This window comes from Lepidochelys olivacea, assembly GCF_965140295.1.
Source record: "Lepidochelys olivacea isolate rLepOli2 genome assembly, chromosome: 12".
Taxonomy (NCBI): domain Eukaryota; kingdom Metazoa; phylum Chordata; order Testudines; family Cheloniidae; genus Lepidochelys; species Lepidochelys olivacea.
Genome location: NC_140422.1, coordinates 13,188,509 through 13,202,871, shown reverse-complemented (window position 1 = coordinate 13,202,871; position 14,363 = coordinate 13,188,509). Strand labels below are relative to the sequence as shown.

The 14,363-nt window shown below is 38.9% G+C and overlaps 1 protein-coding gene across 6 annotated transcripts in view; it reads right to left on the bottom strand.

The window, feature by feature from the left end:
* The window catches only part of RPGRIP1L (RPGRIP1 like), a 140,918-nt gene that overhangs the window by 50,380 nt on the left and 76,175 nt on the right, over positions 1–14,363 (bottom strand). For 4 of the 6 annotated variants that reach the window (XM_084645018.1, XM_084645022.1, XM_084645020.1 and 1 more), the window contains 5 exons: positions 10,505–10,719; positions 9,516–9,599; positions 8,276–8,356; positions 5,681–5,843; positions 3,640–3,737 (listed from right to left, as the gene is read on the bottom strand). In XM_084645018.1, coding sequence (XP_084501144.1) covers positions 3,640–3,737; positions 5,681–5,843; positions 8,276–8,356; positions 9,516–9,599; positions 10,505–10,719 — 641 coding nt within the window. Of the gene's footprint in view, positions 1–912; positions 1,380–3,639; positions 3,738–5,680; positions 5,844–8,275; positions 8,357–9,515; positions 9,600–10,504; positions 10,720–14,363 lie in introns of those variants that run through there. The other 2 variants (XM_084645023.1, XM_084645021.1) reach the window with 2 other exon arrangements.

The following is a 14,363-nucleotide window of genomic DNA, read 5'->3' as shown; positions in this document are numbered from 1 at the left end:
ATCTTGTTGAATTGGAACTTAAAACAGAACTTTTTCATTTGGGACTTTAAAGGTCAAATGTGGGAGGAAATATTTCAGTGGATGAAATGTATTAAAAATTACCCTGTAGGTAAATTTCAGAGTAACAGCCGTGTTAGTTTGTATTCGCAAAAAGAAAAGGAGTACTTGTGGCACCTTAGAGACTAACCAATTTATTTGAGCAAATAAATTGGTTAGTCTCTAAGGTGCCACAAGTACTCCTTTTCTTTTTGCCTGTAGGTAAATGATGCTAAATGCATTTGAGTTCAGTTTATCTGAAAATTCAGAGATGCAGAGAGAAAGTTTTTTATTGTCCTAGAATTAAACTACAACACCGCCCCCAAAAAAACAAAACAAAACAAAAAACCACCAGTATTTTGCAAAGAAGGGAGGACCAAAAAGCTGGTAATGAACAGCAACTATCTACTTTTGAGCATTTGATCGATTAGGCGGACAGAAGAAATAAAACATGCAAAACAATCCCTTTAGTAAGGGCATTGGAAATCCTAACAGAAAAAGGATCTGTGGCATTGTGAATTTATGAGGAAAATTGAGAAATCAGAAAGAATGTTCACTAGAATGGAGCCAATACTTAGTCTAACTGGCCAAATTCAGTTATTGTTTGGGGTGGGGTGTTTTTTTTGGTTTTTTTTTTGTCGTTTTGGATTTTTTTGGTTGTTTTTTCAGACTGAAGACTGTCTTCAGTACTTTTTATTTTAGAGTGGAACTTTCTTTCACACCAATTACAAACTTACAAAATGTCCTGCAATCCAAAGTCGCTTAGTTAATGACTCCAACATTTTAACTTTCCAGAATGAACATTCTGCTTTTAAAACTCAGCCTAAAAGTCCATTTAAATATAAATAATAAACTGATTCTTATTCTTAACATAGACAGTTTGAGCAGAAATAGTGGAGGTGTCCACAGTATACTTTTAGAGGGCATATCTCAGAAATAGTGGAGGTGTCCACAATATTCAGAGGGGTTTATGGAACACAAATTTTGAGAGGAAGACCTATTTTTGTTAGCTTATGCTTATGCTCAACTGGGCTTCAAGCAAAGTTTGGTGGAATAACATTTCCTAACATAAGTGCAGCTGGGGAGAAGGGATAACTGAAATCATAAGGAAGAATACATATCCAGCTTCAGGGATTGCATATGGTTTACTATCATTTGACCCAAATTGCCTTACAAAGATCAGGCCTGCATTGGTGTGAGCTTGCTAGTGTTGAAGACTTGTAGGGAAGATAAATTCTTGATTTGAGGCCATCTGGTGTAATATTTAAATTCAGGGGAGTAATTGGAGTGGCAATTCTTCTGTGTGTGGAGTCCATCCATGAAAACTCCTTGATTCTTTTTGCCTGTTTAGGTTAATAAACATCATGAATAATGGTGTGACCTACAAGCTTTTTTCTCCTGATAATTAGGTCTGGCTGGGTATTTCTGAAACCATTTTTAATAAAAAAACAAACCTTAAGAGACATGCTTTAAAAAGTGAAGTGTGTGTGTTTGGTTTTTTTTTAAAATACAGACTTAAAGTGGGTGGCTGTTGTGCAAATATCACATACATCTCTGCCCATGCACCTCAATCAGACTTGCAAAATTCCATGTGTGATGCTGGTAAACTAGGTGCCACCTCTTGCCAAGTCTGTAGGCATCAGCTGAGCACTGACAAATTCATAGCTGGAAATCAGACCAGCTCACCTATATGTTAATATTGTTCAAGATAGGTGTTGAACATGTAAGAATGTGTTTAGTGTTTAGATTTTATGAAATGGTGATAAGTTGCTGCATGCATTAATCTTACTTGTAATGTCTATATCCTGCACTATAAGGTAATATGTAAGTTATGCTTTATAATTGTAAAAATGCTTGCTCTGAACTTGTGAACCTAGGCAGGAAAAGTGCTCAGTCCTGCCCATCCAGAAGAACTATCAAGACTTAGTGGACCATTGTGGAACATCATGACTCAAAGCCTGGTTTAATGGCCCTCTTATACCCATGAAGGTGCTATGTGAGAGAAAGCTCGTCCCATCAGCTTGAATTTGGAAGAGGGAAATAAAGACAGCTGACATGAAAATTTTTCATCTCTTTGCTGTCTGGACTCTTACAAGGGCTGGAGCTAAGAAACAAAAAAAGCAGAGATCACCAGGGTCAACCTGGCTTAGCCCTAAAAAGACATTCAGTTCTGACAGATCACAACATCTTTGTAACATTTTGGAACCACAGACTGAACTCTTTTGTGTATATATGTTGCCTGCTTTAATCTGTAAATAACTCTCTCATTTCTTTTTCCTAGTTAATAAATCCTTAATTAGTTTATTATATGCTTGGCTACCAGCGTTGTCTTTGGTGGGAGATCTAAGGTACAAATTGATCTGGGGTAAGTTTCTGGTCTCTTGGTACTGGGAGCAACCTGAATATTTTCTGATTTTTGGTGTAAGTGACCATTTATTACTAAGTCCAGTTTACCTGGGGGCAAGATAGACTGGAGCGCCCAAGGGAATTATCTGTGACTCCATGGTAAGACATTGCAGTGAATCAGGAGTTCACGTTTGTTACTGGGTTGATGAAATCTAATGATAGAATATACCACTAGTTGGGGGGGGGGGAAAGAGGGGCTCTGCCCTGCTTTTGACAGTCTGCCCCGAGATTGGCACGGTCAGTCATGAGCCACTCCAGACAGCGTGACACAATGGTATCCAGTTCTACACTCTTCTTAGTGTATGTCTCCACTGCAATCAGGGGGTGTGGCTGCAGCTCATGAAGACATATCCCAACAAAAAAGCCACGGCAGCACAGACTTCAGTGTGGGCTAGCCATACAAGTTACTAGTCAGGGTTCTAGGTGGGCATGTCCAGTCCATGCTGAAGCTCGCAATGCCACAGCTTCACTGCTTTAACAGCAGAGCTAACTAGATTCAATGTAGCTAGATTATGTCTACACGAGCTACAATCACACACCCTGGTTGCAGAGTAGACATCCCTTAGGGCTGACCCAACTTTCTTTGACTTAAATGGCAATTGGACTGGGCTCTTCATGAGAAGTTCTAATTATACTAAAATGTGAAAAAGGGATGCGTGATTTGAGATGAGACGAACAAATCTGTTTTTCTCATTTGAACCCAAGTCTCATCTACTATAATTTACAATGCTACCTAGCTTTCTTGGGTTACTGCTTTATGTTCTAAATGCAATGTAAAGGCTTCCTAAGCAAGAAAGTTGTACTGGACACAAATGATAGCTGCATATAATTTGCATATTATTTGTTTATGCTTGCAAACCTGTACCTGCACATATATTACACAGTCAGATCCGTAAGTGCCTGACCTGAGGGCCAAGTTTTTGAAGATGACTGAAAATTTACAGCTTAACTTATGTATATAGAAAACCTCTTTTGCATGCATAATCAGGTCATTAGGCTAAGTTACCTGATGTGTGTGCGCAAGTTTCCTATTTCAGTTTGAAACAGATACACATAAAAACTGAAGGCTCTTTGAAAATTTAGCCCTTGATATTTCACTTCTGATATTAGAGGCAGACGCATTTAAAATATGTTTTTCTTAGATTTTCATAATTTCCCAAACAGAAGCATTTAATTGCCATAAATATACTGACTGACCTGTTTAATATTGTTGGACACTGGGCTAGGAACAATACAGTCATCACTGTCAGTTATTATTGATTCCATGGCATCAGTTGCCTGTCTTTTACCTTGATCTGTTGGGGAAAAAAACAGTTAAAAAATTCTGTATTTGCAGTCCATCTGAGATTTGTTGAGAAACCTAGGAGCATAATACTAGTTTTTCTAATAAATACAGTTTGAGAAAGTCATGCAAATCTTTTCTCATTTGCAGACCATGAAACAAGCAAATCGATGACTACTAAATGGTCTAGAAAGTCCCTTGTTTTTCTTCTGATCTGCTAAAACACTAATGGCTATGATTGTGGAAACAGAGGTACAATTGTATCAAATCGCCTGTGATAAACAACAGTGTAAACAAAGATTAGTTTAATATTGGAATTAAGGCTGTCAAATTATTTAAAAAATTAATCATGATTAATCCCGGTTTTAATTGCACACTTAATAACAGAACAACAATTTACATTTATTATAAATATTTTGGATGTTTTTCAACATTTTCAAAATATATTGATTTCAATTACAAATACAAATTACAGAATACAAAATGTAGAGTGTTCACTTCATATTATTTTTTTATTACAAATATTTGCACTGCAAAAAAGATAAACAAAAGACAGTTCAATCTACAAGTCAAGCATGAAGAGGCACACAAAAGTTTAGAGTATCTGGCATGTAAATACCTTGCAACACTAGCTACAATCGTGCCATACAAACACCTGTTTTCACTTTCAGGTGACACTGTAAATAAGAAGCAGCCTGTAAATGTAAACAAACATGCTTCTCTTAGCGACTGGCTGAAAAAGAAGTAGGACTCAGTGGACTTGTAGGCTCTTAAGTTTTACATTGTTTTGTTTTTGAGTGCACTATGTAAAAAAAAAAACTTTCTACATTTGTAAGTTGCATTTCACAATAAAGAGACTGCACTTGTATGAAGTGAATTGAAAAATATTTCTTTTATCTTTTTTACAGTACAAATATTTGTAATAAAAATAATATAAAAGTGAGCACTTTGTATTCTGTGTTGTAACTGAAATTGATATATTTGAAAACGTAGAAAAACAAAGATATTTATAATAAATGTCTATTGGTATTCTATTATTAACAGTGCAATTAAAACTGTGATTAACTTTTTAATCAAGTTAATTTGTTTTGATTTAATTGCTTGAGTTAACCGCGATTAATTGACAGCCCCTAAAAGGAATATTGCATTAAGCTTTGATTTCCACTGTCTAGGTTTCAGCAGCTTGCACATAAATGACTACATTGCAAAATAATTTTTCAGAAACAGGTTAGGGTTGGATTCAGGCAGACACTTCTACAAAGCCTTCAGCTCAGTTTTGCTAGAGTAAAAAAAAAAAAAAATAAAAAAATAAAAAGCAGAGGGAGTTAACTCTTGATTTTTGCAGTCCTAATGGGAACAGAAGGCCTAACAAGAAGCTATAAACAACTGAATATAAAAATCTTGTATCCTGTTCCTGCCCTTATTTAGTAGGCAAGGACTCAGCTGGATTCCCTGATACTAAGCTTAAAATAAGAGCTAGAACAGGATGACCTGACTTTTGTAGTCTGTATATAAATCTGCCTCTAATAACTTGAAGTCACAGATGTGATAAGATGTACTGCCCTCTCATTGTCTGTGATGATCTCTGATATTACTGTTGGCTGTTATCTGCAGACAAAAGAGGAACATTTTTTAAAACAGTCTTTAGAACATCACTCTTCTGAAGGGAGAATATAAAGACGTTTAAAACAGAAGCCAGGTTTCCTTTAATATTTTATGAAACTAGGTCAGATACCAGATTTTTGCATTCAGTTACTATATAGCTTCCTGTTGGGTTAAGAATAACACCAACAAACCCACCCAGGTACAGTCAGGAGGAACACCAGAATATAATTTCTGTCATGAACCTTCTTATAATGAGGTAGCTCCCACTGTCAACAAAAATGCTTAAAATGGAAAGAGAAGTAGCTTTATTAATTAAATAGATTCATTTATAATTTATAAAAATAAAGTTACCTTCTGGTTCCAATTCCTCAGTTATTTCTGTTTCATCTCCAGAAGTAGCCGAGCTCTGGTCAGCCAACTGACCCTCAGATAGCCGAGAAAGGTCATCTTTTTTCTGCTGAATTTCTTCAGAAGTTTCCTTTACTTTATCATCTGCCACTCTTTCCTGTATAACCTCAAATAAGGCAAGCAATATAAAAGTAGGTATATTTATAGACATTCTGTGGTATTTAGAACACCTACTAGAATAGGAAAAGCTACTGAGACTTAAAACTTGAAGATTTATGGCTTGTATGCATTATATATGTGACCTGTTAGTAATGATATAGCTTAAACAGGATAGAGAGCAATGAAAAGCTCATCAATTATCAACTGCAATAACAAATATCTGACAGAGTAAAAAGGACAAATTAATAACAATTTACATTTCTAAAGATATAATTCATAAAATCTCTTGGCATCTGTCAACATAAATGCAGCCTCTGATGGTTTCAAAACATTTAACTTGTATTTTAAACCATTTATTTTTAGAAAAATTATTATTCAGATGGTATTTTTATAACCTTGATTAGCCTTTATGCAGTGTCTTCATGAACTGAAAATGGCACTAAAAAAGAGCCAGTTTAAAAATTATATATTTAATGCCTCAAAAATCGAGGGTAAGAGAATGCTTTAGTTTATAATTTTCTCAAAAGTTCTCTTCCCCCCCTCTTTTAGATCCACGGAAATCACAGATCATGGTACCTTTTCCAGTATGTACCAAATCAGGGATATTACACCCATCAATTCTGCTGGACTAAGTTTTATCTGCTCTATAGGGAGCCCAGTAAAGCTTGTTACCAGATCATTTTCTTTCTGGGTCTGATTTCTCTCTCCAGTCAGACATTTGAGCTGCACCTGTCCCCCTACAATATTGGAGGCATGGGGCTCCAGGGCTTCCCATAACCATTCTATTCTTGGGCCAGGTGAGTCCCTCCACTAGTCTAGACCACTGCAGCAATACAAAGTAACTTTAAGAAGCGACTGAGGACTCTTCCATCAATTGAACAGTTCTCTGCTGGTATGAAGCTGGCTTTAGGCCCTCCATTGGCATAGGAGACAAATCAGAGCTGGGACACTGTGTGCTCCAGACAATCCTTGGCCAGTGGAGCATTCTTTATGAAAAACAGTGGCAGTGGCAGAGCTCCCTTTTTGCAGCTCACGAGATGATCTCCTAACAGATGGAGCTCCTTGTAATCTTTGGCTCATTCTATTTGGCTTGCTCTGCCTTAAGGGGAGGAGGAACAAACAGAAAGAGCGCAGCCAGGGGAACCAAACCCCTTTAAATGTGTTCCCTGGAGGTAAATTGGGGGAATTAGCTTGCTTATTTGCCCTCAAAATAAGCTTTAAACAGAGGAGTATGAATGTAAAATCAGGAGCACTGAACCACTGTTCTGTTAGCTCACCAGACTGATAATTTGTCAGGAGCACTGACAGGACATAGCTGCTGCCAAGTTTCTGCCGCAGCCATTGCTGGCAGTAAGAGAGGTATAATCTAAATGTCTTGGATTTGGAAGGAAGGTCAGGTGCCAGAAATGAATATCCTTGCACAGGTTTGCAAAACTATTTAATTATCCTTATTTTCCTCTGGGGAACAGAGAAAGGTAAAGTCTCCAGTTCAGAGTGATGGCAAATGTGACTTGACTAGTGTGATACACTGGACAGGTGAACCAAAAGGTGGTTATCCAACATTTCAAGAGATATAAAAGAAAAGAAAGGGTAGGTTTAAAATAAATTATGTATTTAATACTTTTCTTACCCTTGGTATTTTACGTATTCAGAATATATTCCAAAATTGGTGGAATTTTTTTGCTCTTATCTAGTGATCATCTTTAAAGGGAGGGAGGAGATGCATTTAATTCAAGTGTTAAAAGCATAAGGAATTATGTAGGAATATTACTAACTTAGTAGTGGTTGAGAGGAAATAATGTCAGTCACTGAATCACCTATATTCCAATGCATTTAATGAAATTTCCTCCATCCAAATACTGATCCAGGCTTAGCCTGCTAAATGTATTTTTTTTCTTCTTTCTATTTCCTCTGCATGTACAGTTGGAAGGCTACATACCGTGTAAAGAAGCAGTAAGTTGGACAGCAGCCCATAATGGCAGTATTATGCACGGTCCTTCCATGAACTCTAATCCTTCTTGGCACTGTACTTTTGATTCTTTAATATATAACATGACATGTCTTGTATGCCTGTATAAAACCATTTACTAAAACATTCATTTGACCTACCTGACAAATCAAGTAATTTTTTTCTCTTAGATTCTTATCTTGGATTTCCTAGTTACTTAGCAGTTGATGAACACACAGCACTTGGATGATAATGTTGATACCAACTTCATTCCTGACCACTTAGTCAATTTCTCTACTCTAGTTATTCATCAAGAGAACCAATTAAAATTCTAATTACCAAACAACTAGAATACCACTGTATTACAGTTTTACTCTTAGCACATGACTAAACAAAGCTGATATTGAATTTTCTGCTACAGCTATCAACATATAAACAGAATTCAAGCACAAATTGGTATATGACATCATAAAACTTGAACCACCTCATACCTCTGGAACATTTGAAACAGTAAGTGTGTCAGCCTTAATTTTTTGTGAAACTTCTTCATTGTCTGCATCAGCAACAGGGCTCTGAGGTATTGGCACACAATAAGGAGACATAGTTAACCGATACTACAAAAACTAACACATAAAAGGCAGGCTTTCAGCCCAGCTTTCAAATGAACCTCCTTTAAGCAGCTGCAATTATTTGTATTGTCAAAAAGGTCACATGAATATCTAAGAACCAGAGTGTACCATACCCAGACAAAGTAAATAGACTACTAAGGTTTATGTTTATTTCTAACCCATTTGTGTTTCTGATTCTCTTACACTAATACAGTGCTGCAATGTCTGGGCTATAATCCATACAAAAAGCTGTTTTGATTCTTTTTATTTTTTTTTAATTAATGGAAACTTTTACTAATATTACTTTTGCCAGGAATTTAGGTCATTTGCACAGCAAAGCTCGGCTTTTCAAAGAACAGAGTTGAGCACCTAAATCCTACTGAATTTCAATAGGGTTTGGGCACCTAACTCCCTTTGAAAATCCCAACCTTATGCATCAAATTATACCTGCAAATCAGGTAGACAGACTCCAAATAGCAAAAATTGTTTCTTCAAATATTTGTGGAGCAAATTAGGAAGGGGTGGGGGAATGGTCCTTGTGAATAAATCTGGTCCCAAAATATGTTTATATTACTTATATAGAAGTCTAATGTGACTAAAGTTACATTTAAGTGGAAGCCTTACATATTTCATATAAACACTCACACACACTTCCTACTTTCATTGTTCAGATTTAGGCTTTTGAAAAAGTTTGATTCCATCAGTGTTGAATTTGATCTTTTATGGTGAACTTACAATAGATTGACTTAGTTTATACTTATGCTCTTTGGTATTTATTACTGTTCAAAACAAATCTGACTAAAATTTAACTGACAGTAGGAAGAGTTGTAGATCAACACTGATACTATGTTTTTAATATGATTAATTAAGGTTATCAAATGCATTTATGAACAGAAGAACGTAACTGTATATAGGCCAAATATAATTAATACACCATATTAACAAATAATAAACTACACTTAACACTCATCTCAGGACATTTTACAACTGACGTGAGAGACTCCATTTTAGTTAACTGGCTTCAGCTGATTAAAATAGTAATTATTGGTACAATAATTTGTTTAAATTATTGCATGAGTACATTTTCAACACATAAACTCTTAAGAAAATACTTAAACCTCACTGGAATCGGTAGTATGCTGACATCCATAAAAGACACTTTCTTGTCTGCTAGAGCAGTACGCTGCCTTGGTTTGGGCTTTGGTGCCTAGGATAAATCAATATAATTAAAAAAGGTGTTTGTCACAATGTAGTACTGGCCCTTTAAGAACAAAGAGGCCAAAGCACTCATGACTCATAAGCTGCTTCCTAATTAGTACCTGGACCACAGAAATGGGGAAGAAACAGAGAGTGGACGAGTCAGTCAGGAAAAGGGCAGGTGAGAGTTGCTTGGGAGCAAGTGATCTGTAAGTGAGAGCTTCCAGACACCAGGAGACTCCAGCAGGTCCCTGGAGAAAGCTATAGGTGGTTACTAGAGGAAGGCTGAAAGCAGGAGAACAGCAAGAGGGGTTTGCTGACTGACCACTCCAGCCACACAACAAGCGCCAAAAGCCTGGAGAGAGCTGAGAGCCAAAGAGGCAGGCATGCCTGTTCTGCCACAGCCTACCACCTCATAATTCTGCTTCTGAGTGTCTGTTTTTCCTCTTGCGCTCTCCCAATGTCTGTATTTCTCTCAGTTCCTTCTCTGGGAACTTTTAGGTGACAGGTAGAAACAGTGGAAGCTAGCATTGTTTGGAAAATTAATGAACAATACTGAAATATTTCCCTGTAAAATCTGATTGAGGATTTGGAATTTACTTATTTTAAAAACAAAAAGGTAAATAATTTGAAATGTCTAGAAAATGGTTTTATCTAAAAAGGTTAATGTTTGCTTTGTCTCTCCTTTACAATTGTCTATGTGTACAGAAGACTTTTAAAAGCTTCAAAAGTGATAAAATAGAGGCCTTTTCTTCCAGCAGAAATCCAACTGGTGGTTGTATGAAGTATTTCTACTAGTCTCTATTAAATGCACTGTATTGTAGGGATTAATCCTACTTGGCAAGGTTGATAGGATGACCTACTGTAATAGGTCTTTTCTATCTCTAACTTCTTTGAATTTGTTAGATTACTTACTGTCATTGATGAAGTAAAAGAAGGGGTCAGGATTAGAGTCTGCACTTCTTCCTTCATTGGTAATTTAGTTGCTGTTGATTTTTCATTTTGGATGTAACTCACTAGGTCTGCTGCCATTGCTGATCCACTTGGAGGTAGATAGGCGAACCTCCATTTTAGTTCAATGTTGATGGTGCCAGAAGAATGTCTTTCAGAATCTGTTAGTTCAAATGTACCTGAAAGGAGAGTGCAAAACCCATCTAGCTATATAGTTAACATGCAAAGTGAAACAACAGCATGTAATACAAGAATTATAGAGGAATGGCATTCCGTTTCTTGAGCTCCGTGCAGCACCACAACCAAGACAGGCTTTAGAATATTAATTCCAAGCAAAAGGATATGTCCTATAATTTCAAGTCTCACATGGAGAGTATTTTAAAGCAAAGGATTTTGAGGGCAGGCCATAAGTACAATAGGGGAAAAGGTAGTGCAAAACAGTCAAAGCTTAATGTATGTGTCACTCTTTCCTCGGAGGGAGTTACCTTGGAGAACGAAATTTCAGTTCATGACAATGTAAAAGAATGCCTATTGTTGAGGTTCCCTTAGCGAATTTGTTCAAGATTGATTGGTTACATCCATAGCATACGTTAGAATGGGAGCCCAACAAATCAAGCATATCAATGGTGGGATCCAAATGCATACAGGTTGGAGGCCCCTGTCAACAAGGATAGTGAAGTGTTTATGTGCTAAACTCTTTATGTTTATTCCTTCCTTCGGGATCACGACTGGGCTCAGGAATTGGAGACAGAGGTGTGTGCATAATATTGTGCATATGGCCCATAGGTTCACATATTGGGTCTCACTAATGAAGTATTCCTGAGTCAGCATGGATGGAAGGGCAATCTATAGGAAGCAAAGGAACGGATCAAAGAGGGGGAATACTTTGGGACCAGCTGATACCCCTTGTACACTCTTTGGCAACCTGGTAACAGCCACTGGATGTGACTATTTTTCACCTCAGTAAAAATGATTTAGGAATGTGTGAGGAAATCAACTTGATGATCAGAGCTAAATGGGATTTGGCGCAGATTTTTTGGCGCAGAATTTTTTCCTTGGAGTGATGATTATTTGGTCTGAACTGATACAACAGAGCATACAGAAGGAAGCCATCAAGCCTCCATGGGTTGGAAAGGGTAGAGCAGTGGTTCTCAACCTTTCCAGACTACTGTACCCCTTTCAGGAGTCAGTTTATCTTGCATACCCCCAAGTTTCACCTCACTTAACAATTATTTGCTTACAAAATCAGACATAAAAAATACAAGTGTCATCGCACACTACTGCTGAAAAATTGTTTACTTTCTCATTTTGTCTGTATGTAATTTCAGTTTGTACTGGTTTTGCCAGTGCTTTTTATATAGCCTGTTGTAAAACTAGGCAAATATCTACATGAGTTGATGTACCCCCTGGAAGACCTCTGTGTACCCCGAGGGGTACACATACCCCTGGTTGAGGACCACTGGGCTAGGGAGTACATGAATATGGAAGTGGCTAAATTCATATGTGACCAAGAGGATTGGTAATTACTCATCTAGACTTATCAAACTGGGCACCCGAGTTATTCAGAGAGGATGGGATACACCTAACCAATTGGGCAACAGATATACTTTTGTTTGATATTGAGGAAGAAATCAGCAAATATCTGGGAACCTTGATGTATATGGGTGAGGGGGTGGGGGTGAGGAGAGGAAACAGCCAAGGTCAAGTACTTCTTGTGGAAGGTATCCCAATATATGTACCTAAGGTATCCATAGTGCATGTAAATCCATTCTCCAATCATGATGGAAGAAACATGGGTGGAGATGGATGAGGATAAGGGTAAATATATGGTCGATCGTGCTGAAATTTGGGGATGGGTAAGAAAATAAAAAGTCCATATCTTTTAATGGCACACATTTTTAGCCTGCCTGTTTGCATGAAGGAGGTATTGTAGCTGATGTCTACCATATAGTTTTCGAGCAAGACCTCGCTGACGGGGAGTGCAATTTGGGCCAATGATCATGTCTGCAAGATGTTGATCACTTTGTACTGTGACTGACTTCTTCAAGCAAGATTTGTAGTGAATCCACTACTTTCTTAAAGAGGTCTTGCAACTGCTTGAAGTCGCCTGCTCTAGATGGTGGGAGAGGAACAACAGTTTCATCAGGAAACATGAAGAAATGTTGATCACAGGTGTAGCCTCCTTGTTTAGTCTCTCCTGATGTTCCTCAAAGATCCTCAAGAATTGGTATCTATATGCTGCCCATGGGTCCCAGTATGGCCACTGAGGTGGTGCAAAGTGCCTGGATGGGGGCATCAAGGGTGTTCATACCAAGTGGGTGGGCCTTGTCTACCCTGGTGATAGATTGATCGGTTTCTACATGGCTAGATCAATGATGTTGTCATATAGAGCCTTGCACAGACACAGAGTATAGGTAATACCCATCATCTACCTCGTCGTCGCTTGACGGGGTGTAGCAGTCATGGATGGTGGAGGAGATTGTCTTGGTAGCATATGTAAGTCAGGGGACTGGGACATAATCAGTACTGCAGTCATGTTGATGCCTAGCAAAGGTGATTCAGGCGTCTCCGAGACCATCAAGTCTTTAGGGAACCAAAATTCCTTTGGCATTGAAGCAGCTGTTGGCTGAGCAAAGACTGTTGAAGTGGAAAGAGTCAACGGTACTGGAGGTATTTTGTGGACCGACAAATGGCTAGCAGATATTGCCCTAGCCTTTTGTGGAGCTGAAATACTCAGTACCGATTCTCTATAAGACTCCATTGGTTCAACTTTAGAGGAGCTGCATTGTTCTTCGCAGATCCTTTCCCCTCGAGAGTACTGATCTAGCCAAGCCTGCCTCCTTATGATCTTTGGGCTTATTGGTAGTAACGGTACCTGAGGATCATGCAGCCTTGTGGCTACCTAGTCATGGGTCACTCGGTACCAACATAGTCAACCTTGTAGGAGAACTCATTCTCTTGGCTGATTCCCTACTCGGGGGACTAGTGGCCTGCTTTTTTGAGACTTTTTGAGAGGAATCCAAGAATTTCCTCTTTGAAGTCACCAGAGAGTGCTGAGCCAATGATGTTGATGGGATCAGCCTCACCAGGAATTGCCGTATGGGGGGGAGGAGAGTAATGTCCCAGGTCTGGAGGCTGGTCAGAGTTAGCTTTCCATCATGAGCCATTTTGACTTTAGCTCACATTTTTTTCAAGCTCTCAATTTAAGTTTGAGGCAAAATGTGCACTTCTGAGGCACCTGTTACTCTCTGAGGCAACAAATGCAGTGGGAATGGCCACAGCTGACAGGAATGGCTTCTCAACAGGCAAGGCAACATTTAAACCTGGGGGAGCCAGACCCTTTTTAGGGTTCACGTCCCAAAAGGGAAGAAACCAAGTAAAATTAACTTACACTAGTGTAATAACTAGGGCTCCGTGTCTGTCATGGAGGTCATAGAAATCACACATTCTGTGACTTTCCGCGACCTTTGAGACTTCTGCAACGGCCACTGTGGATGACCCCAAGGCTGCCTAAACAGCTGACCTAGGTGTCAGCTGCTCAGGCAGCCCTGGGTACAGCCACATCAGCTGCTGCTGGAACAACTCCACAGGAAGCCGCTTGGGTGGCCCTGCAGCCAGCCGCACCAGCTGCTATTTCGGCAGCCCCAGGCAGCTGGCCCCAGGGATCGCCCGACCTGGCCCCGGGGACTGCCTGAGCAGCAGTCCTGGGGTTGGATGGAGCAGCCGCTGCTCAGCGACCCCTGGCAGCTAGGCCTGCTGGCCCCTGGCAACAGTCCTGCGGGCAGCTGGAGCAGCAGCAGGTGGATGTTCCTGCCAGTGGTCA